Source organism: Eubalaena glacialis, chromosome X (genome assembly GCF_028564815.1).
Source record: "Eubalaena glacialis isolate mEubGla1 chromosome X, mEubGla1.1.hap2.+ XY, whole genome shotgun sequence".
Lineage (NCBI taxonomy): Eukaryota > Metazoa > Chordata > Mammalia > Artiodactyla > Balaenidae > Eubalaena > Eubalaena glacialis.
In genome coordinates this window covers 98,801,352-98,825,126 of record NC_083736.1, presented here as the reverse complement: position 1 = coordinate 98,825,126, position 23,775 = coordinate 98,801,352, and the positions used below count along the sequence as shown (strand labels likewise).

The 23,775-nt window shown below is 39.7% G+C and overlaps 1 protein-coding gene across 2 annotated transcripts in view; it reads left to right on the top strand.

Annotated features, from left to right (window-relative positions):
* Positions 1-4,214: 4,214 nt before the first annotated feature.
* MORC4 (MORC family CW-type zinc finger 4) overlaps positions 4,215-23,775 on the top strand; it is a 49,887-nt gene continuing 30,326 nt past the window's right edge. The window contains exons 1-8 of one of the 2 annotated variants that reach the window (XM_061178645.1): positions 4,215-4,535; positions 4,654-4,726; positions 10,768-10,900; positions 16,458-16,675; positions 17,422-17,569; positions 19,841-19,973; positions 20,308-20,436; positions 23,155-23,274. In XM_061178645.1, the coding sequence (XP_061034628.1) occupies positions 4,434-4,535; positions 4,654-4,726; positions 10,768-10,900; positions 16,458-16,675; positions 17,422-17,569; positions 19,841-19,973; positions 20,308-20,436; positions 23,155-23,274 (1,056 nt within the window). In that variant the 5' untranslated portion in view covers positions 4,215-4,433. The remainder of the gene's footprint in view (positions 4,536-4,653; positions 4,727-10,767; positions 10,901-16,457; positions 16,676-17,421; positions 17,570-19,840; positions 19,974-20,307; positions 20,437-23,154; positions 23,275-23,775) is intronic. The other variant, XM_061178644.1, reaches the window with a different exon arrangement.

The window sequence follows — 23,775 nt, the reverse complement described above, 5'->3', positions numbered from 1 at the left end:
GCCCACAGAATGGACATTTATTGTCCCTGCTCATTTACCCTTCCCCTAGGATGCCACGTCCTATTTACGGTTTCCATAGCTGCCCTTCAGGCTCCTCGGGCTTCTGCACCAACTTCTCCACCAACCTCTCCGCCAACCTTGCACTCATTATGATAATTGCACCCACCTGACTTCTGATGGTTACACTCAGCCACAGGGTCTCTGTCTTTTCAGAGCCCTACAATGTCCACTGCCATAGTGAGCCTACTGTAATGGGCTCTCCTCTGGACAGGCCGAACCTACAGAGGAGAACCACCACTGAATTTCTTAGTGGTGCCGGTAGCCCTCTCAGCAGCATGTTTCTCAGAGCCGTGGTAAATGGTGTATCCTGTGCCTTTCTGTTTGAGTTTTCCAGTCTTTTCAGTATGTCCACTCCAATATGCTCACTTCTGAATCTTTTCATTCCTTATTCCACTATTTCCATAGCAATGTTGGCATTTCGACCTCACTTAGTGTGGATCATCATGTTTTCTATACCTCTAGGAGCTGTCCTAGTAGTGAGTTTGCACCAACTCTTGTGGTCCTTGCCAGGGTATTAAATCCTATTTTCCAGGGGAGTGTTCCTACATTGATAAACTCTCCTTTTCCAACTTTATAGTCTAGCTCCCTTGTTCAAGCCACCTCAGAATCCAATTTTATGTGCACTCTTCTAGCTCCTGCCGATCTATGCAGGCTAGGCCATGCAGCTCCTTGGGGCATAGTTACTTTCCTCCCTTATCAAGCCTAGCATGTTCATGCTGTGCCTTAACCCTTGTTATAGGCCTAGTGGCCAGGAGGGGAAGTGAAGGTACATTTTGTCTTGTGGAGGAGAAGCTCTGCATCATCTCCAAGTAAGGGGTGGGGAGACTATTAGTAGGGAAGTCAGGCCAATTCTACAGACTCAGAGGGTTCAGGGAAATCTGGGGATTCAAGATTTTGGTGGCATCCATCTAGATATCCCCAAACTGTATGTCAGGGTCCTATTCTTTCCCAGGAAGCATCCTGATTTTGGCACAGCAAACCTGTCTCCATTGGGAATTTAATCTTCTTTGGAGCTCAATAACCACCAAATTCTATTGGTCTTATAGCTACTCTTTCACCCTGTCTCTCAAATACTTGATATATCATACCAGATCATATGTTCCCCTTCTACCAGCATACCATCCCAATTCACCACCCGGTGAAAGTCTTAACAATAATAGGACTGCCACCTTGTGGCAGGGGGCTCTCTGTGATCCACCTACCCCTCTGTGATGTGGTCCTCCTTGCCAACTGGGCAGTGAGTGATCTAGCTCCCAAATCCCATCTAAGTGCTGACTTTCCCGGATAACAATCAGTTTCAAGTGTCGTAATTTGAGTTCCCCAGGAAGCCAACTCTATGACAGAATGTAGCATGCAAGATGCTTATTAAGAGATGTCTTTCGGAATAACACCTGTGGAAGGAGCAGTCCTGGGCAGAGGGGAACGTTGAGCTGCACTGTAGACCTAACAGCAGCCTCTGCCAACCCCACAGAGAGATCTGGAGTTACAATGACCCTTCCGAATTATCCCAAGTTGAGCTGAGATGGTCAAGCCTCTATAGCCTTTCTTTGGTCAGTCACTGTGCGCTGCCCCAGAAAACTTTGTGACCTTGAGTGAGGCAACTCTCTGTACCTGAGACAATCCCTGAAGGGGCTAACAGAGGCAGCTTTCCAACAGTGCTCTCTGCACCTCAGGCAAAAAGTCCTTTATTGAAATGGGAGGTGGGCTGGCACATCACAGTATCCAACACAGGCACCAACTCTTTAAGAATTGTCAATTAAAAGTAAAGAATTAAGCATTTATCCTGTCCTTTCTATGTGAATTATATTTCAGAGTAACCAAATAGCCATGGTTGATGAGGAGAAATTCTGTACAGAGGGATCCAGTTAATAAATTACAAGAAATGATGAGATTAGTTTATCATTGTTTTGCAGCCCTAATAAAATATTTTTTTCAGGCAATGAACATCAATTGATGAAACTACAAAGTAAAAGATCGATGGGAAACTTTATAATGGAACGTTCAAGCTGCCTGTGCTTGAACCCACTGATCAATCTGAACACCACTGACTGTTAGACAGTCTGTACTTTCTGATGTGTTGCAATAGGAAGTACACAGCACCATCTCTGAGCATTCCTGTTTTAAAAAACTTTGTAGTGGAATCTACTGAAGCCTTTAGAGCCAACTTCTGGTTTATAGTTATGTCAACTTTATTCCTCTAATGAGAGGAGCAACCTAAGTAACAACAAAAATAAGTAAACAGACAAATGAGAATGTAGGACATTCAACAGTACAAGGGACTTGGTTTCTTCAACAACTCAATAGAATGAAGGAAAAAAAAGAGGGAAGACTGTTTTAGATTAAAGTAGATTTAAGACACATAACCAAGTACAATGTGTGCCTCTTGTTTGGATCTAGATTTAAACAAACCAAATGTAAAAAGACATTTTTTGAGATAATTGAGGAAATCAGACCAATGGCTGGGTATTAGAGAACATCAAAGAACTGTTATGAATTTTGTTTAGTGCAAAAGTGGCATTGTGGCTGTATATCTTAGAAATGTCCATATTTTTAGAGGACAATGAAGTATATGGGGTAAAATGACATGCTGTTTGAAATTTGCTCTAAAATACAGAAATAAAAAAATAAAAGAATATATAAAGCAGATATAGAAAAGCCCTGATAATTTTTTTAAATTTTTTTATTGAAATATAGTTGATTTACAATGTTGTGTTAGTTTCAGTTGTACAGCAAAGTGATTCAGTTTTTGAATCTGAGTAATAAGTACCTGGGAATTCATTTTGTCATTCTTTGTACTTTTGTGTATTTAAAAAAATTTTTAAGGTGCCAAAAAAAAAAAAGACAAATTCAAAGGACCCAATGGGGGAAATAATGCTCAAAGGATATAAATATACAATAAACATTTGAGAAGATATTCAACTACACTGAAAGGGAAATGCAAATTAGAACAATAAGGAGATAGTATTTTTTATTCAAAAGATTGACAGAAAGTTAAAAGATCAAAGCCATGTAGTGCTATGAACAGGTAAAATCGCTAACTGCTTCTGGGAGGGCAAGTTGCCTCCATCTTACAGTATTCGTTAAGAGTAAATCACACACATGCTATTAGACACAACAATATTCTGTAGAAATAATTGCACCAGAAATTCATGATCTGTACATGAGGATGTCTGAGGCAGCACTTTTTTCATTGGCCAAAAATAAATAAATGGAAAACAACATGAAATATCATAGAGGAATGGTCAAATAATGGTTCATCTGTACCAGGGAACGTTATATTTTTCTAAAAAAATAAAAATCTCTTCTCTGTAATCAAAGTGTATGTTTAATAGTACAAAAACTAGAAAATACAAACAAGGAAAAAAAAGGGAAAAAATTCATAATTCCAGACCTGGAGATATCATCTTGAAATATATCATTTCAGGTGTTTCTCATTGTAGAGTGTGTGTGTGTGTGTGTGTGTGTGTGTGTGTGTGTGTGTATGCATATGTATGTATAAATGTACTTGTTTTTCCAATAAAAAAAGGTATCACGTTACACAATATGTGGTGACCTCCTGTTTCCTTAATTCCCTCATGAATATTTTCCACATGAATAAATTTTCATCCACAAATACGGCCTTTAAGAACTGCATAGTATTCCATTTTATGGATACTGCATAACCTAACCCATTCCCTACTTTGGGGTATTTAAGTGCATTCCAATTTCTCCTTTTATAAACAGCCTCCCTGCGCGCTTGCAAAGCTTTGAAGTTGATTTGCCAATTGCCTTCTGGAAAGTTCTGGCTGTTTCTGGAGGCATTTGAGGCAAAATAGTCCGAATGCTTTCCCATCACGCGAGCCTGCTATCTCCCCAGATAGCAAAACTATAGTCTTTAGAACTTGTAAGACTTGTCTTATCCTGCCCGTTAGTCATACCGCCTAACTGGGACTCTGTTCCAGAAATCCCTACACCCTCTCCCTCCCCTCGCCTCATTCCCGCCCCTCCCCACGCGTCCGCCCCCTCCCCCCGCGCTTTCCCGCTCGGCGGCCTGGCCTATGGCAAACGCCAAGAATTAATTAGGGGCGGGGATCAAGGAGCGGCTGTCAGGAGGTCGCCATATTTCTGTACGGCCCCGCGGCCGGCCCGGCAGTCGGCGGGTCGGGAGAGGTGCTGACAGGGCGGGGCCACCGCGCGGCGCTGCCGGCCTCACCCCTCCCGCCCCGGACAGGTGGCTGGAGCGCGCCCCGCCTCCGCCAGCTGCGGGTGGGAGCGAGCGAGGGCCAGTCCCGGACGGCCGCCGCCAGCTGCGAGCGGGAGCGAGCGAGGGCCAGTCCGGGACGGCCGGGCGAGGAGTCCGGCGGCGGCAAACGAGTATCGTGGCGGCCAAAAAAATGCTCCTGTACCGAGGGGCCCCCGCGGGCCCTGGCGCGCCGGGCAGCGCGCTGGCCCGGCCGGGCGGCGGCCCGCAGGCCTTTGGGATCCGCCTGAGCACGGTAGGTCGGGGGCCCGAGGGGGCGGACGCGCGCGCGGGTCCCGGGGCTGCGGGGGGCGCGCGGGGAGGGCCCGGCGGGCCGAGGCCTCACGCGGGACGGGACCTTCTCTCGCCCCCAGATGAGCCCCCGCTACCTACAGAGCAACTCCAGCAGCCACACGCGACCCTTCAGTGCCATCGCGGAGCTGCTAGGTGAGTGGCGAGGGCGGGCCTGGCCGCGATCGCCCGAGGCAGCGGTGCCAACGTGGTGCCGCGGACGCGAGAGGAATGTGCGGAGCCGCGCGGGGCGGGCCGGGGCTGGGGTGGGGGCGTCGGGACCGGTCCCGGCTCCGCAGGCGGAGGAGGGGGTCGGCTCTGTCGCCAGGGACGAGGTTCCGCGGATTAAGCTGAAGAAACAAGGTGTGTCCTAAGAGTTAGGACTCCCGTGTGGTTTTTCTCTCTGGCTCGTGATGTTCCGGGCACTTTAGGATAGCTTAGTTAATAATCAAAAGGAGATGCATAAAAATATCGGGCCCTGAGGCAGCTGGGCTCCACGGGGGCCGGCGACAGAAGGAGGGCGCCAAGCTAGCAAAGGGGCATGAAGAAAGGTCTGGAAGACGGAGTTATTTAACTTTTGGGACCAGAGAGTCTGGGAATGATGGGACATCTCTTAAGAGATGACACGAGTGCATTTGGCTCCCTGCGACTGCAGAGGGCTGGGTCCGCGGTCCACGAGCGCCCTCACACCGCTGGAATGAATACTGAGCACTTAACCTCTCGCTCCACCGATGTTTGCTTTTAAAGCGTTTTCAGTTGATCCCTTGAAGCCAAGTACACCAGCTTTTGCAGCAGTGTGCTAAATACTGTGTGGAAAGCAAAGAAGAAAAACATTCCTGGACAAAATGCAGCACATTGCAAATGTTTCAAAAGCTGAAATTAGGGAGAGATGTTTATGGGGCAAGGTAGCACAGAACAAAATCTTGAAAATGGTTTCAAAGCTCCCCAGATGAGCCCCAGTTACAACCTAAGCAATCGCTGTGGCCATGCAGTGTGGATTGCCTTGGGCGAGAAGTCAGTGGGCAGCAGGAGGAGATGGTCAGGAGAGTTATTTGGAAGGGTGATGGGGAGCTTTGATGATTAGTTTGACCATAACACAGAATGCTCACAATATGTATGTTCATTAGAAGGTGAAGGGAGAAAAGTGACATGGGCACGTTTTGAATCCTAGAGAACAGGGACTATATTTTTAAGGTTTTGCACCATGCCTTGAGGGAAACTCACAGTGGAATGAGATCTAAGTGCATGTAACTTACAAAAAAGAAAAAAAGAGAGGAAAAAGTAACAATTTGCTTAGTGGGAAATGAGAGACAGAAATGTGTTGTTCCCTCACAGTGGCACTGTGCAAAACCATATGCACCTATGCTGTACTGTGTACTGAACTTTATGGGTGATTTAAAAAGTGTTCCATTTGTAATTTTGAATATATATGATTTTTGCCTTAAGTATTAACCTAATTCTAGCCCAAGCTGACCCGTATAAGTGCAAGTATACATGTGTATTATATATCAATACATACGCACACATCCCTGCACACATACATACAAACACACAGATTTTAAAACCAAATCACAACTATTTGTGGTCATATTAATAATAGGGAAAAGGGAGAGCAAAGTGTTAATAGGTAATCCGAAGCTTTCATTTCAGGTTTTCCTTCATAGTTTTCTCCTCCACTTATGCATTAATTTTCTAGTGAACCATTCATTCGATAAATATTTATTGAGCACTCACTGTGGGCAAGGCCACTGTGGTGGGTACAAAAATGAATACAACATAGGTTCATCTTCTAGTAGGGGAGACAAAACATGTACAGAAGGTTTATTCTTTGTATAACTGCAAGATAGAAAGTGATATATCAGCAAAGATATACACATTGGGTGCTGTGGGAGTTCAGAGGAAGGAGGGATGACTTCCAGCTTACCAGGAAGAGGAGGTTTAGGAAAGGCTTTGGAGAAGAGGTGACATTTGAGCTGAGATTTGAAGGATTGGGACATGTGGATATGGGTGTGGGGAGGGGAGGGCATTCCAGGCAAAAGGAACAACTGCATGAACAAAGGCATGAAGAATACTGAGTAGTTGAGTTTAATTGGAGCATGGAGTTCATGAATAGTCAAAGCTATAGGTCCTTAGAGAGTTTACATAGAGCTTTCATAAATACATTTTTAACTATACCTTTTGGGGTAGACGGCATCATCATCATCATTATTATTATCATCCTGCAGATAAGAATACAGAGGCTCAGAGAATTTAATTGACTTTTCCAAGATTATGTGTTTAGTAAGTGGCAGACCCAGGACTCAAACACAGATTTTTTTACTCCAAGTACCAAGCGGGGAATGAAGTTAGGAAGGTGGGCTGGGACCGAAATGTGACTGGGAGGCTTGGGTATTTGAGTTTTTAATCTGAAGTTTTCTGAGCAAGGGAATGTCATGATCAGAGCTGTGCTTCAGGAAAGTTAATCTTGCAACATTGTATAAAATGAATTGGAGAAAAAAGAGACATGGCTTTGAAAGGCGAGGTAGGAGGTTATCAAAATAATCCGGATGAGAGGGAATAAACTCTGTAAACTAAGAAAGTGTCGATGGGAATAGTAATATTCAATAGCAAGGTGTAAGAGAACCTAAGGATGTATAGGGTGAGAGAGAGGGAGGACAAAAAATGACTTTGAAATTTCAAACTTGTGGTCATTTGAATGCTGACACTGTGTGTGTGTGTGTGTTTGTGTGTGTGTGTGTGTGTGTGAAAGAGAGAAAGAAAGAGAGAGAGAGAGAAAACAGAGGAAGAAGAATAGCCTTGTATCAGAAGATGATGACCTTAATTTTAGACAAGAACAGTTTTAGATACTTGCAGGATGTCTGCAGGGCTGCAGCTTGGCCCTGACAACCTTGCAGGATCCTCATAGGCCATTCCCCTGGAACAGGAGGGCATGGGAGGAAGCGCTGCGTCAAAGCCATCTCCCACTCGCCATCCTGTCTCTCCAAGGATTCTGTCATGGGACACTTTCTCATTGCTTCCCGGGTTATGATGAGCTATGAAGCTTCAGTTACAATGCTCTTTTAGAAGATCAGGGGTTAGATGGTTAGGGGATAAGATAGAGTCCCTGGGGTCTGGTTTCTCATGCTCTTGCCTAAGTGGTGGGTGAGGGAAGTTAGAGATAGAGTCCTCCCACTGAGGGTAGCATGGGCCAGGTTACGAGAGATAAGACTACTGGGATCTGGTAGCACATGAGATTGTGTGGGTCAGGTTAGGGAATAAAGACATCCCAGGATCTGGTAGTGTAGCTCTTGTTACCAAGTCCAAGCTCGCTCTGCTCGCCGCACAACAGGCCAGTGAATCAGGAGACGAGGTGTTGAGACAAGGAATATGACTTTATTCGGAAAGCCGGCAGACCGAGAAGATGGCGGACTAGGGTGTCAAAAGAACCATCTTATCGGGGTTTGGATGCCAGTATCTTTTATAGCACAGAAGGGAGGAAGAGATGAGGAGGTAAAGTAAAAAGGCCATAGGTTTTGCAAATATCTCCTGGAACGGCCAGCCTCGGGCAAGGGATGTGTTAATTTCTTCTTTCTTGCAGCCATCCACAGGTGGACTGGGTCAGGATGCTTCCCTGAACAAAGGCACTTTGGTTTAACATTCAGGCAGAGAGGCAGGGTTCCCCAGGCAGGCCATTGTGTATAGACAGTATCCTTTTAGTGAACAAAAGCAGCGGAAAGCAAAGGTTAAAGTACAAGAAACAGATCCAACATGTAGTCAGATTTGGGTCTTCCCTGTTACCCTCTCACCTAAGTGGTGGGCCAAGGGAGAGGAATAGGGGTTCTCTCACTGCCCTACCTGTTCACAGGCTAGGTGGGCTGGGCCATGGGAGAAGATAGATTCCGTAGGATTTGATAGCATATGCTACGTGTTGATAAATTTTTGGAAGGTTAAGCAGCAAGAGGTAAGATTGGAGCCAGCCACCAGATGGGTGCCGTATTATTATAAGTTCATTTATTGAGGCCAATCTGTTATTATTATAATTTCATTTGTTGAGGCCAAGTGAAAGGCCACTTAAAACTGAAAGTAAGTGCAAAGCTGTGCTTACTGCTGCTGGCCTGTCTGCTGATCTCTCTTTCCCTGCTGCTTCAGCTGACCCTGGCCTCTGGCATGACACCCCCGTGCTCCACCCGCTTCCAGCCAAGGAGATAAAATGTCTAGCTGCTCCTGGCAGTTACCTTGTAACTCCTGAAATGCCTGTATTAAAACTCTTTGGTATGTTTCTGTAAAAAAGTACCTAGTAAAGTTTGGGTGAAATTTACAGTAAAAAGGGAAAAAATAAAAGTGATTCTTTTGTGAGAGGCCTGCAAGCTGGTTCATTGAATGTACAGTTTTATAAATGCAGAATTGGAATTGATACGTATTATATGTTTGAATTGTGAATGTTCATAAAGTGTTAGAAAAAAATTCCTCTGTGTCCAAAGTTTTCAAAGTAGAAATGATGTCCTGTTGGTTGACAAGTTAAAGGTATCAGTCCCAATGGCCTTGGCTGTCTTCCAGTAGGAGTGATTGATAGGTTCTAAAACAATTCAGGGCCTGCTTGCCAAGTAGTTTCTTGGAACAATGTAGGCAGCTTCACAATGCTGAATCCTTCTGTCAGTTAAAGAAAAAAACCTGCTGCCTCTTATTACAAAGTAAAACACTGTATTTCTGATAAAGCCACTATCGCATGTCAGACTTAAAATTCTTGCCAAAAGTTGACCCACTCGATTTACCACGTGACACAAGGCTTGGCACCACCTAGTCCTTAAAGATTGACTGTATCAGACCTTTTAACCCCCTTCTGGGACTATCGGTGATGCCTTTCTGCTGTTAAGACTTTTTGGGTTACAATCAGTGACAGCTTTATCGGTGACTCTGGCAACACCATTGTGGCCCTTGAAATTAATCTGTCTTGTTTTATTTGATGAACATTCCACACATTTAAGTGGTTGTAACTGATACTGTTAATCGTGTTATAAAAACTGATATTTTGAATATGTGCGATACTTCTCTTGCTTGTAAGGGATGTTCCCAGTAGAGAAATGCCATGATCTGAACGTTGGTAGTGGGACGAGTATACAACCAGAACCCTACCTGGATCTCTCAGCCCAGCCACATGGTATCAGTAAATCAGTGTAGGATCCCAGGGAAAGGGAAACAGGTGGAAGGGAAGGTCTTTGTCTTGATTAAACAGCTAGTAAAGACAGGAGTGCTTAAGGAACCTATCCAAGAGATTGCACAAACTGCCCTCCCACTTGGGCCAGTGAGCCCTAATGAGACTTTTGTACCACATGTGTTAGTGACTGACAATTATGTAAACTGGCACCTGTGGCAAAAAGATGTGGCTATTAGACAATGGCACCCCCTGGGATTGTAGACATGGCACATATGTTAGAATATGGCTATATTGGATGTCTTTGGAGTCTTAAATAATTAACCCATTGTGAAGACCTAACTCAGAAAGAATCGTGAAACTTTCTGTATATATATTTCCTACTTTAATTCTATGTTCTCCATTTAATGAGGGTTAAACAGCCTCACCTTCAAGACTATTACAGGGTGCCTAAGCAGAATCACTCCTCTAAGCATGCTTACTACAATCATTGGGATTTAGGCAGGCAGTTAGTGTTTTGGTTTTTAACCTGTAACTCTTTCAGTGCCTCTTAGGCTATAGACAAGGATGGTGATAATATCTGTGTTCTTCAATGGAGGAGGTGATGTAAAAAAAAAAGTAAAAAATAAAATCTTCACAATAAACTCTAATGCGTGTGGTATGTATCTATTTGTACCAAAGTTGCAGATTCAACTCTTCTCCATAATCACCCTTTACTGTATACGTTTGTGAGCAGTAAAGTGGCTAAAAAGGCAAGACGTGATAAGACGAAAATGGAGCAAAATGCTTGGTATATGGAGGAGTTGTTTTTCCCACAGTCTCTGAAGTTTGAAGAGAGAAAGCAGATTGCACATCAGTCATCATATGAAATCTAGAAATCAGCTTCATAAACCTATCTGCCATCATACCTATTTTTCCCTATACTATTAATGCTCCCTGCTCCCTTCTGGGACATTCACGTGAAGGGAATAAAGGACAGTTTCTATGCCTTAGGGGCACTGAACTAGAGATTTTAATAGAATATTAGAAAAAGAGATCTAATATCACAGATTTCTACCTTTTGCAGATAATGCTGTAGATCCAGATGTATCTGCCAGGACGGTCTTTATAGATGTTGAGGAGGTCAAGAATAAATCTTGTTTGACCTTTACTGATGATGGATGTGGGATGACACCTCATAAACTACACCGAATGCTCAGGTAAAGATGTCTTCATTCTTTTTCTCTTGTCTTGAGTTCATGAACTCTATTTAAAGCTTAATAATTTTCCTTTCCCTTTATTCATTCAACAAGTATTTATTGAGCAGCTGTTATGTGCCAGGACACAGGTTATGAAATAGTCACTCTTCTTGCCCTCACAGAACTCAGAGTCTAGCTGGCAATTCAGACAGTCAAGCAATAATCATAACAAAAAATGATAGGTATAATGATAGAAAAGTATAGGATGCAATGAGATAACTCATCAGGGGAGCCCAACCTGATCCAGGAGGTCAGGCAAAGCCTCTTAGATGAAGTGATATTTAAGCTGAGATCTAAGGGGTGAGTAGTAGAATTCAATGAGGTAAAGAAGCAGGGGGCAAGGGATGAGAGTCCAGGCAAAAAGAACAGCATGGGTAAAAACCTGGAGGTCTTCACTGGTCTGAGACCTTCGCAAACTTATATTAACTTAAATTCACTCTTAGGTCAGGAGTATTGGCGTTGGAACAATTTATGGATTGAACCATGAACATGCCTGGGTATAATCAAGCCCCACGAAAGATAAATAGAGGACATCATACACATAATCTTTGAAAGTTTTGCAGTAGAATTACAAGGTTAGGAAATTCTCTTTTCTAACTGCTGAAGCTGGTGATAACAGATTTCTCTTGCCACTGTTAGTTCATTTAATTACTTTAAAAGGTTTGTAGTTAAGAATGTAAGTGTGTACTTTATCATCTTCACATATCACTCAGTAAAAGATGAGTGTTTCCTCAACTCCTTCCTTCTCTCTTCCTTTTTTTTAGCAGATGAGGTTGATTACTCTCCATGAGGCTTCCTGAACTAGCGTGTGAAGCATGAGTACCAGTGGAGGGGTTCTGTGGAGGAGGGAAAGGGCTCCGAACTATAAAAACGGAAAAAATTCATTTGGTTGTAGTTCTCTTTGAAGGTATTCTAATTCTATAACCCTGTTTGTAGGGAAATCCCTTTGATCCATCAAAGAAAAGAAGTGAAATTTGGACATAACCAATTATAAATTTGGTTATGTTTCACCACTCAGCAATCTGTGTACCTTATGTCTCAGATCCTTATAATTAGAAGAATATCTGAGGAAAGCTTCTAGAAGTGAGATAAGAATGTTGCCAGTATGTTGATGAAGGTATGGAGTTGGCCCTATTTTTAAACTTATAGCCTCACTTTTATCTCCTAAAATTAATATTTTATATAAAGAAAAAGAGGATTTTAGATGGGATGGAACCAAAATATTTATGTGTCTAATTCTGTATGTACTAGTTTTTTTTCTAAAATCACTTATCCTCTTATTGGTTCCTTCCCCCCACACCTTATCCCGGTGACATGGGTGTCAAATAGTGGGCCCGACAAATCTTACTACCTTCTATTTTGTCTGTGGAACTACATCTGTGAGACTTGGTGCTTACAATTACAAGGCAGGAGGAAGGAGGAGGATGGTTTTGAAATAATTGCAGCAACTTTTGTTCCAGATTCTTTCAACAAATTTTTACTGAGCACTTTTGTGAGAGTCACTGGAGATAAAGTGGTGAACCAGACAGGCATGATCCTTATTGCCAAGGGGCTGGCAGTTTAATGAGAAAGATATAAAATAATTGACTAGTAATACAACTACATAGGTTATTCCACTAGTGGTAAGTGCTATGAAGGAAGAGTATAGTTTCTATGAGGGTATATAGCGGAGGGATCTAATCTAGTCTGTGGAATCAAAAAAGGCTACCATGCAGCTCGGTGCTTTGTGACCACCTAGAGGGGTGGGAGGGAGACGCAAGAGGGAGAAGATATGGGGATATAGGTATATGTATAGCTGATCCACTTCGTTATAAAGCAGAAACTAACACACCACTGTAAAGCAATTATACTCCAATAAAGATGTTTAAAAAAAAAAGGCTATCATGAAGAAATGACATTTGAGTTCAGATATGAAGGATGTTTTGTTCCCAAAAATCAGGCAGGAACTACAGTAGCCATAGGATTTTTTGGCATTATCATGCCAAATATGTTTCCCACTAATTTAAGCTGGGCAGTTGTTCCTCATATTTGAAAATTAATTTCGGAGAATTTTTAAAAATTTTGTTGAAGTATAGTTGATTTATAATGTGTTAATTTCTGCTGTACAGCAAAGTGACTCAGTTATACATATATATATATTCTTTTTCATATTCTTTTCTATGATGGTTTATCACAGGATATTGAATATAGTTCCCTGTGCTATACAGTAGGACCTTGTTGTCCATCCATTCTATATATAATAGTTTGCATCTGCTAATCCCAAACTCCCAATACTTCCCTACCCCTCTCCCCCTTGGCAGCCACAAGTCTGTTCAATTTTAGAGAATTTTTTAAATGAGTCCTGGATTATGTATAGTTATATGTATTGGATTTTATTTCTGATCATATCTTAAAATAAACTTGAATCTGTTAGAAGGTCCCATTTATTTAAAAGAGATTATTTAGTCCAATTCTAACTTCCAGCCAGGGATTCCACTTACCACAATTCGTTTTAAAATAGTTGAACTTTAGAGGTAACTTTGAAAATTATTATTAAGTATATTAATTTTTCTGTTTGTGGTTTGGAGGCATATTATTTTTGTATTTGGAAAAAATAAAAGGTAACTATGCAAAATTATTAAGCCTACAGAAATTCTCTTTGACCTGTAACATTTGTTATAATCTTATTCACATTTTCTGACTTTTATGCTACTCTTATATTTTCAGGCTAATAAAATAGTTATGTAACTGAAACAACAGTTTCTCCCATAAATGCAGAATCCCATGAAAATCAAGTTAAAAAGAAAAACCCTATCATTAAATTCCTTTAAGGTCCACAATTAATTCTCTTTCACTTATGGGGATAGTGTGTGAACCAACTAGTCTATATATTCAGCTGCCTTTTTCAGCAAGTTGGAAAACCTCTCTTAAAGGTCAAGGATTAAAAGCAGCCACAGACCCATGGATTGAAGGTATTTGCTACCTCTGATCAGAAGTGCATTTCCTAGTAGGTCTGTTCTTCTAAAACAACAGCCAGAGAATAACAGTGTGCTTAGCATTCTTTCATTATTTTATACGACATATTACATCACCAGTATATTTATAGGGAACAGCAGTACCTGCCCTTGTATGTCCATGAATTTGCTAAGGTTTTTTTTTCATTGATCAGAGTCCCAATTTAAATTTACCCCTCTAGATTCTAGAATCTTGACATTTTAAGGAACTCGGGAGCAAGCTGCTATTTTCCTGGATTCCAGTCAAAGAGCCCCCTTGGTGTGTAAACACCGTTGTCTATTACACGAGAGGATAGAATAGGACTTACTTAATGAAGAGAAACCACCTGTCTAACCAAACTATATAAGATACATTCCTACAATTCTGTTATTTATTGTGAAGGCTTTTATATTAGGTAGTTATTTGATTGGTATCTGGCATCTATTCTGCGATTTTCAGTTAAATAGAATACCTAATATGGGAATGCAAGTGGAATAAAAAAGAACACACGGGAAGAGTTAAGGGTAACATAACAACACCAACATACTGAGCTTCCAGCTCCTCTCATCTCATTATTCTCATCCTTTTCCATTTCTGGTTCTGGCCCTGCCCCACTACTTACCTTCTCAACCTTATATAGTCATTTAGTCTCCCCAAACCATAACACAATGAAAGTTTATAGTTACAAAGGAAAAAAGAGACGCTAGATGGCAGAACAGGCAGGAAAGGTAAGGAAATTAAAGGAGTAATATAGTCTCCCTGTTTTCACCACTTTCCCTTGAGCACCTAATTGAAGCTTTGGTGGCATTAGGGTAGGTTTAAGTCCAAATAACCTTATAGATCCATTTCACATGGTAGGTAACATTACTGTTTATAAAGAGCCCTGAGTTTTAGATATGACATTAGATCTCAAGTAGAGGTAGAGGATAGCACATGACAATTCTCAGAATGACTTCTAGAGTTAGTTTAAAATTAAAGTTTGAATACTACTTTATAAGTTATAATATATTTTACATACAGTGTATCATTTAACCCTCCTAACGACCCTATCGTTTTTAGGTAATTCTTCCACAGGAGGAAAAAGAATGCCTGAATCTTACCAACTTCTTTAAGTTTACTTCCTGGAATGCTAAGACCCATATAGGCTGCAGAAGCTCAATGCTCTTTTGGTATTTTCAAAGGAACTACTCTACTGTCCTAGAAATTACCTTTTTATGTGGTTGGATTTATTTGTTGGATACACAAAGCTCCTATAAAGTGTCTACTCTAGAGGGACACAATGGTATTATCGTTTAACACTTTGAAATAGAAAATTAAAAGGTGGTCCCCCTTCCTCAGGAAGTGAACACAAACCCCGGCCTCCAGGAAGTAGAAATCAGGCACCTCAACCCAATTAAAAGAATAAGAGCCAAGGCCAAGCTGCTCAGCCATGGCAGGTAGAACATCCATTTTATTGATGTTGGAGAAGCATCTAATCTGTAATATACGAAATCCTTCCTTAGACTGTAAACCATGAGGGCAAGAACCATGTCTCTTTTACTAACAGTTGTGTCTCCAGTGCTTAGCATGATGCACAGCACATAGTAGGTACTCAGTAAATATTTATTGAATGAACGGTAGTGTACAACATTGTAAACTTAGTCCATCTAGAGAGAACTAATCCTTAAAAAATTAGTTTCATTTGTAATGAGAGAAGATACATGAAGATAATAATCATTTTCTAGATTTCATATCTTTAATTTTTTTTTTGGTTCGGTCATTTTGTTGTGTGTTTGAATGGAAAATATAAGAAAGGGAAAGGATCTGGCTCCCAGATTAAGCTGATCATAAGGGGCTACAGAGATTGTTGAGGTGGCTCGGTGAAAGGCCCTTAATAAAACAAGGGAGACTTTATACTGCAGCTGTTTGCTGATATTCAGAGGCAGAACTACCTATTTTTATCCCTTGGCCACATTCCAATGAACTGTCCCAGCAGATGGAGCAGAGGGTAAGAACTGGAAGTGTTATCCTTCGAGTGAATAGTTGAAATTGTCAAGATATATAACCTCTGACTTTCAGACTTCTAGAGAGTGATATGACCAGGTTAGGGATGCCTAGCCTAGTACCTCTGACTAGTGCTAGTGCCAGTTATCTGGTACTCTTGTTACCCTCTCTAGGGTGTACTCTGAGATAACCACCCTTTTCATCTCCCCCTAACTTTACTATTAGCAATCACAGCTATTTTATCTAGACAAGAAAGGCAGCTGCCCCATGGCCTCCTCTAGCTCTCTCTGTGAGTGAAAAGAGGCCGCCTTTACATTTATAAAGTGTGACTCTAATGTAGCGGAAGCGTTTATGTACACACAGACCATACAGGAAGATCAGTCCCATTACCCCGTAGTTATTTCCTATGTTTTTAACTTAATAATTTTGCCCAGAAATACCAAAAGGAAGAAAAAAGGAAGGACTTTTTATAAGTGTTCTTCATGTGAAAGCCAGACATTCTGCCTACCTATCTTAGGATGCTTTTTACCTTTCTGATTTCTTTTTTCTTGTGTAATTACAGCTTTGGCTTTACGGATAAAGTAATAAAGAAGAGCCAGTGTCCCATCGGGGTCTTTGGTAATGGTTTCAAGTCAGGCTCCATGCGACTAGGAAAGGACGCTCTTGTCTTCACCAAGAATGGGGGTACTCTCACTGTTGGACTCCTATCACAGACCTATCTGGAATGTGTCCAGGCCCAAGCAGTTATTGTACCAATTGTTCCATTCAACCAGCAAAACAATATCCTTTCTGGAAATGGAAAATGTTAGTTAAAAATTAGTCTAATCTGACTATTCTGATAGAAACCTCTTTCTTCAGGTCGAATCCAGCTATCAAAAGTTTTCATATTTAAAGAGGCATTCAGGTGTCTTAAATTTAACTGGAATTTCACCCTATTAAATATTTTTAAAATAAATGGATCATTGACAGAATCTTAGAATTATATTGCAGTTTTCACTGTTAGGCGATTGGATCTGTATACTATCTCCCCACTCCCACCACTCCTGTGGTAAAGTTCCCTAGGGCCTTCTCTTTTTTTTTCCCCTAAGGGTAGTTACATTTGCGTCACTCTCCTAGAAACATACTATTTATCAGCTTATCTGACAGCTGAATAGCTCACTTTTCTATACCTGGACAAGCTATTATTTCTGTTAGACACCAGGTGTCTTTATGCAGGCAGTATAGCAATAAAGTTTGAACTCATTGCTTCCAAAGAGTAGAAAAATTCAGCCTTTGAACTATTTCTTAAGTATAGGACTGTCTTAATTTACATTATATCTTTGAAGCTATATTCTGCAAGCGTAACTGATTTTGGTTTTTGTCTCTACAACCTTTCCCATTTCCCCCCTTTCCTTTCTTCTGTAGCAGTAATGCCCATGCTTTATATGTCTATATTTTGTCTAAACGGGCAACCCAAAAGACAGATCTTCCTGACTGATAGCATCCTCTTAAGATATTAATTTTTCTTTGACTATACTTGGTTTTACAAAAAATGATTATTACTGAGGATTCCTTGCCCAGCCTAGAAGCCATCTTGAACTATTCAATTTTCAACAGTGAAAATGACCTGCTGTCCCAGTTTGATGCCATCCCAGGCAAAAAAGGCACTCGTGTTCTCATTTGGAACATCCGCAGGTATAGTATTCCAAGAGTGATAGATTCTAATAAGCAAAAGCAGTATGACGAAGCATATTTTAATAAATCGCTCTAGAGAAGCAGAGTAGATAAATTTTGATACATGTTTGTATATCATTGCACACCTATCCTTAACTTTCTTAGAACCACAGCTCTGTTTGAGACAGTGCTTCTTATTGGTAAAACGTGGAGCTTGATAAGGTGGAGACCTACATACATATCCTGAAGCTATTACCATCAAGACAGTTCAACATTATTCTAAAATCTTCAGAATCCATTATAAATATCTATTTTATATTCACGGACACTGTTTTGAGATAGGTCAATGATAGTTATTTTACCTATTTGACAGTGAAAATGAAGTAAGAGAAAGAAATTAGGGTAACAAAGCACAACACGATCTTTAAATAATAAGGACCTCTGTATTACTGTTTTCAGAGTAGCTGGATTAGAAGTGGAAAAATCTTCGAAGCAGATACATTTGAACTATAATGAAGCTGGCTTCAGGTCATGTATTTAGAGCTAATAAAATAACCTAGAAATACTTTGGGATATGTCATTTGTTTAACTTTGTCATGTTAAATGGAACACAGTATCCACTGAAACCTAAAAATCTTTAATATAAAATAGAGGTGTTACTCTTATGTTTAATAGAACAGAGTATCAGATATATTCATTCTTCTTTTTTCTCCATAGGTCAAGTATTTTGCCTCATTTCTTAGTTGGGTAAAACTTAGATAAAAACCATGCTGGTTTATATAGAAAGTACTTTCAATTAAAAAGAAAAAAAAGTAAGGTAATTTACATCTTCCTGGGTCCTACTGCGAAAACCTCAAGTAATATAATTTATATTATAAAGGATCATTTTCATGAGCCATTTCCAGTGATTTAAACACAATAAGCAGACTTTTTCTTTGTATATTGTTTCTCAGTTATATGGTACTAGGTGTTATATAAATAAAGGATTCTATGGTCCAATAACTTTGGAAAAAGCTGGCTTAAACAAAGCTTACCATGTTGCTTTATTGCAGGACTTCTCAGAGGCTTTAATATGCTAATGTTATTTCAAAATACATTGAAAACGTTTAAGAGAGCAATGTAGAATGCAGTGTTTCCCAATTTCAAAAAAAATGTTTCTCCAGACCTCCTTTCCTTGGATGGTGAATGGTGAGCACCAGAGAGGACAGGGAACCTCCTCAGAGTACATGCGTTAGAGTGGGGTGGGGTAGCAAGAGTCAGGATTATCCTGCAAAGTACAGGATATACTATTATAGTGACATGAGCTTTATACAGGATACGTATCATAGTGGCTCTGGTTCAGCCCTGAAGAAGGAGCTACATTTTCAACACAGCAGCTCTGAGCTTCTGAAACCTGCAGTATGAGGGAGGTATCCCTAGAGCTTGAGGTGGCTCTGGGAGCCAGGAATTGTTTCTCAATTTTATTTGATTATACAGGCTTTATTTATCTCTTTATTTCTTATTTAAGAGTATCTTGGGGGACTGCTGTTCCACAGAACAAATTTGGGGGACCATTGGTTCTGATACGTATTTTTTCTCTGTAACCCATCATTTGTTTTGCATTTTTTCCAGTAACAAAGATGGGTCTTGCCTTTTTTCCCTGGCAGTTGTTAGGGATGTAGCCCAGGGTCTTGGAATGGACCATATTTAAGTGACCCAAAGGGATTATGAGAAGAAGAAATGGTCCTAAGGAAAACAATATGAGTACTATTATATTTAAATGATAATTCTAGAAGACTAACAAGTATATGCTGTTTCTGTCACAACCTTTTTTTTTCCTTCTAAGAAATAGAATTAGATCTGGGGAAATCTTAGTAGTCCTTATACTATTGCTAAAGTTAGAAAGAGTAGGTTTTGATTCATCTATCTATTCATTTGGGGGAAATGATGTTGAATGACCTACCCAACAATACCCAGAAAGTTGGGATCTGTTTTAAGATCCTGCCTCGAGGATAGCTGGCATCCATTTGATTTATCAGATCACAGACATTCCCACCTTCCTTGTTTTTCTTTCCTTCTGTGCTTGGTATCACACCTCTATGAAACTTAGTAGATTTGTTTAGGCTGGAAAGGCCCTTAAATATTGTGTGATCTTCAAAGCAAGTAATGTGTAGTTCCTTTGAATTGGTAGTCAGGGAAAGAAATAGGTATCTGAGTTTTGGCTCATGTTGTTTCTTTTCTCTTGGGTTCCTAGTGCATTTTTGTCCTTTGGAGCCAGTTTTTGTTAGATTGGTACTTGTCTCTTTTACCCAGAAATAAAGATGGAAAGTCTGAGTTGGACTTTGATACAGATCAGTATGATATCCTGGTATCAGACTTTGGCACAGAAGAAAAAGAGACTGGTGGCATTACCTCTGAGCTGCCAGAAACAGAGTATTCTTTACGGGTGAGTAAGAGTGGTTTTTCTTCAACAATGAGAGGTAAGATATCCTGTAACATGAAAATATTATAAAACAAGATCTCACTTTAGTTATATAAAGTTGACAACCTTTTGACCCTATGCTAGGATTCCTTTTCACTGTCTCCACTGAAACAATGTAGCTAATATAGTCAGCAGCACTTAGTGTGGTAGTTGATTTAGAATAACAAGGTATAGAAACTGAGTCAAATATTTGCCCAGATTAGATCTCAGTTGCTAGCAGAGTCAGTAGATGGTAGCAACAGGGATGTCAGTAGAATTGGCAATATTGTGTAATAACTTTCCCTTCACTGTTCCATAGGCATTTTGTGGCATTCTATATATGAAGCCACGAATGAAAATTTTTCTGCGTCAAAAGAAGGTGACTACCCAGATGATTGCCAAGAGCCTGGCCAATGTAGGATATGATATATATAAACCTACCTTCACAGTATCCTTACAACTACATGAAGCTGACCTCTTTGTTTCAGGATTAGATTTCCAAGTTGGCACAGAAAAACAGAAACCTTTCCTTTTCCAATTCAAAAATGCGTGTTATAGTACAAACCCTATTTTAGGTATCTAAGGAAGTATTTCTTGAATGCCAATCTGTGTGCCAATTTAATCAGAAATCAACTGGAAATTATTAAAATAATACAGCATCCTGAGACTTTAGAGATTCCAGTTCAGTAGATTCTGAAATCTCTTTTTTTAATAAGAAATATTTATTTATTTAAATGAGTAGCCAGGTTTGAGAATCTCTGCTATAAGGAATGATTCACACTGTTTGGTTTGTACTGGAATTTTGTTATATATATATTACATTGATTGAAATAAGCAAAATGTTGACTAGAACTTGTTCATCTTTTGGACATACTACGATTTTTGCTGTAACAAGTCCAGACTTATGCTGATAAAAGTTAGGAGATTGGAAATTAAAAGTTGATTTTCTAGGGTGAGATAAATCTTCAATAGATTTGACATGGATTTCTTGGTACTTCTCATATTGGCAGCCACTCAGAGAAGTAATTACTCATTTTCACTTCTACCCTCCACCCTGCCCCATTGCCCTGGGAATGGATTTCAGACACTTGAGGAAATCTTAAGATGAGCTTTGGAAATTAGGTCCATCTTTGTTGATGGATTTTGGGGTCAAAAAAGTCTTTGAAAGGGTGAGAGTTCATAAGCAGTTATGAAGAATTGCTCTTGTAATTTATTTTCTAGTAATAAGCTCAGCTCTTGGCCCAAGAAACATGTTCACACTCTATTTGCTTTATCAAAGTCATTATCTAGCTTACTTTGTCTTTATTCCCCTGACCAAAAATTAGAAAATGCCGTTCCCTTTTTAAATAGCCATATGGTTGTTACTCATATGCAGATTGATTTTCTCCTTTTGAAGAACACAACCCTTGTCTACTGTGAAAGTTTTTTTTAAAGCCCTAAACAAACCCAACTTAACAAAGCCAGAGCTAACATTGTTAGCATCTGTAGGTAAATTAGTTATAATATCACTGTATGTAGCTAGGATCTTAGTGCCATAGGTTTAACAGAGCCAGTCTAAAGAAGTGCCTTTCAACTACTGTTTCAGGATATACCACATTTCTACCTCCAGCTTCTTTCTTCTGTGGGTTTCTATCAAGGTACCTCCTATGCATGCATTCTGTATGTACCTGAGCTCTTCTCAACCTCCCTTCCCATTAAACTGGTTACCTTTCCCTATTAGAATTTGGGCTAAATGAATTCACTATAGGCATGAGTAAAATGAAACTTCTAATAAAGTTTCCCCTAAAGTCACTGAGGGGAAAGATTACTGATGCTGACTTATTTATTCCTCAGTTCAGTTATCAAAGGCTTCTTCTCTCCCCTTGTCCTTTCTCCTTATACTAATTTGGGGAATCTCCTACCCCAGTGTACTTCCACCCCATAATTTAGAATTTAAAAGTACACAACAGAAAGAATTTGACTATCTTTATCTTTAAAATGTTAATTTTATGGTGTAGAATTTTGGTTTTTTGTTTGGGGCAGTTTTGCCCTGTTTTGTTTTTTCATTGGAATAGGGTCTTATTTGAGATTTGATTTGAGCTACTGGAGCCCAGAACATTATATGTTCTGAGCCAAGCATTACTGTGTTATGTACCCACTCGTATCATGTCTTCATATCATACCTGACCCACTTGTCACACGGATTTGATGCAAGTAGCTTGTTACTTAGAGGGGGTAATGGAGATCAGTTTTTTAAAAAGTAACAAAAATAAGTTTTCATTTAACTCATTTGGACATGAAGATTTCTTAGTATTTGTTTTAATGAAAATCTCAGTTTCTCTATCTCCTTTATCTTTCTCACTCTATTACCTTGGTTTTCAAATCAAATAGGAGTAGCTAAAAACTCATAAATTATTCATGTTTTATGTATAATACTTAGTTCTCTTTATTTCATTTATCCAAGCTTGTTAAATTCTTCCCATGAAATATATTACAACAGGACTATTTATTGTCCTTTACCTTTAGAAGTGGTTTTGTTCTTCATGGTTTTGCTTTCATTGTGTTTTGTATGATTAGCTGGACTTACCTTATTGCATGTAATTGTGTGAATTTGTGTTGTACCATGTATCGTACCTAACAGCAAATTAAGCAATTAGCAAGGGTTAAGAAACGTTTTGTGATTTATGAATTTTTAGATCACTGATGGTATTTTGATATATTTTCTTATAGTCTTTTCTATGTATACATTTATAGTATATATTTTTAGATGAGACTTGTTGTTCTGAACATTTCCTAATATTCCCAAATACTTTTCAAAGACATAATTTTAAGAGCTGCATAACAGGCCATGTGGATACACCAACATTTATTTAGTCATTCCCTTATTGTCAAACATCTAAATTATTTATGTTTTTTTAGCCATTATAAATCACTGATAAATTTCTGTAACTCATAAACCTTTATGGTCTTCTCTGACTGTTTGTGTGGGATAAATTCCTGAAAGAGAATTACTTGTTCAAAGGTTAAGAATATTTTTAAAGCTATTGCTACCGATTTTTTAAATACCTTCTAGAAAGGTTATACCGGTTTACATACAATGGTGTTTGATGTTTTTTGCTGTAATATAGTGCAAAATTTTGTGTGCTAAAGCTCCTGGTGTTTGTCTCCTTAATGATTTTCTTCTCAGAATAAGCAGGTGAAAATAACTTTTGGGTTCTCTTGCAAGAATAATAACCAGTTTGGAGTAATGATGTATCATAACAACCGCCTCATAAAGTCTTTTGAGAAGGTGGGATGCCAGGTGAAGGTGAGTAGTTAATGTTTCTTTGTCATAGAAGGCTGAAAAGAGTAGGAAGAGGATTTAAATTTTGCAAAAGGGATAGACTAATGAATGGCTTTTTACTCATCTTGAGATAGTTGTTAAATCTGATCCTGGAATTCTATGTTACCACTGAGCTGTCTTGTGTTCAAAAGCTCTTTCTACTTCTCATTCTTCATAGATGTCAATCAACCCAGGAGTTTTACTGAATGCATTTTCTAGGTAGCTGTTAATAAGAGGTAGAATTAGAGCACCAGCAACTCTGCCATGCGTATAAGTTTATTAATGTTTGAGGTAGCTCTTTCCATTTTCTTGGGGAGACAGTAAGGCATCGTGGAAGATGTATAAAATGTAGTGGTTTATGACCAGGTTTTGAGGCCTGGCTTTTCCACCTAAAAGCCATGTAATCTTGGCTACATTGTTTAATTTCTCTGAGGCTCAATTTCCTTACCTGTAAAATGGAAACAACGATAGTAATTTTACTTGCTC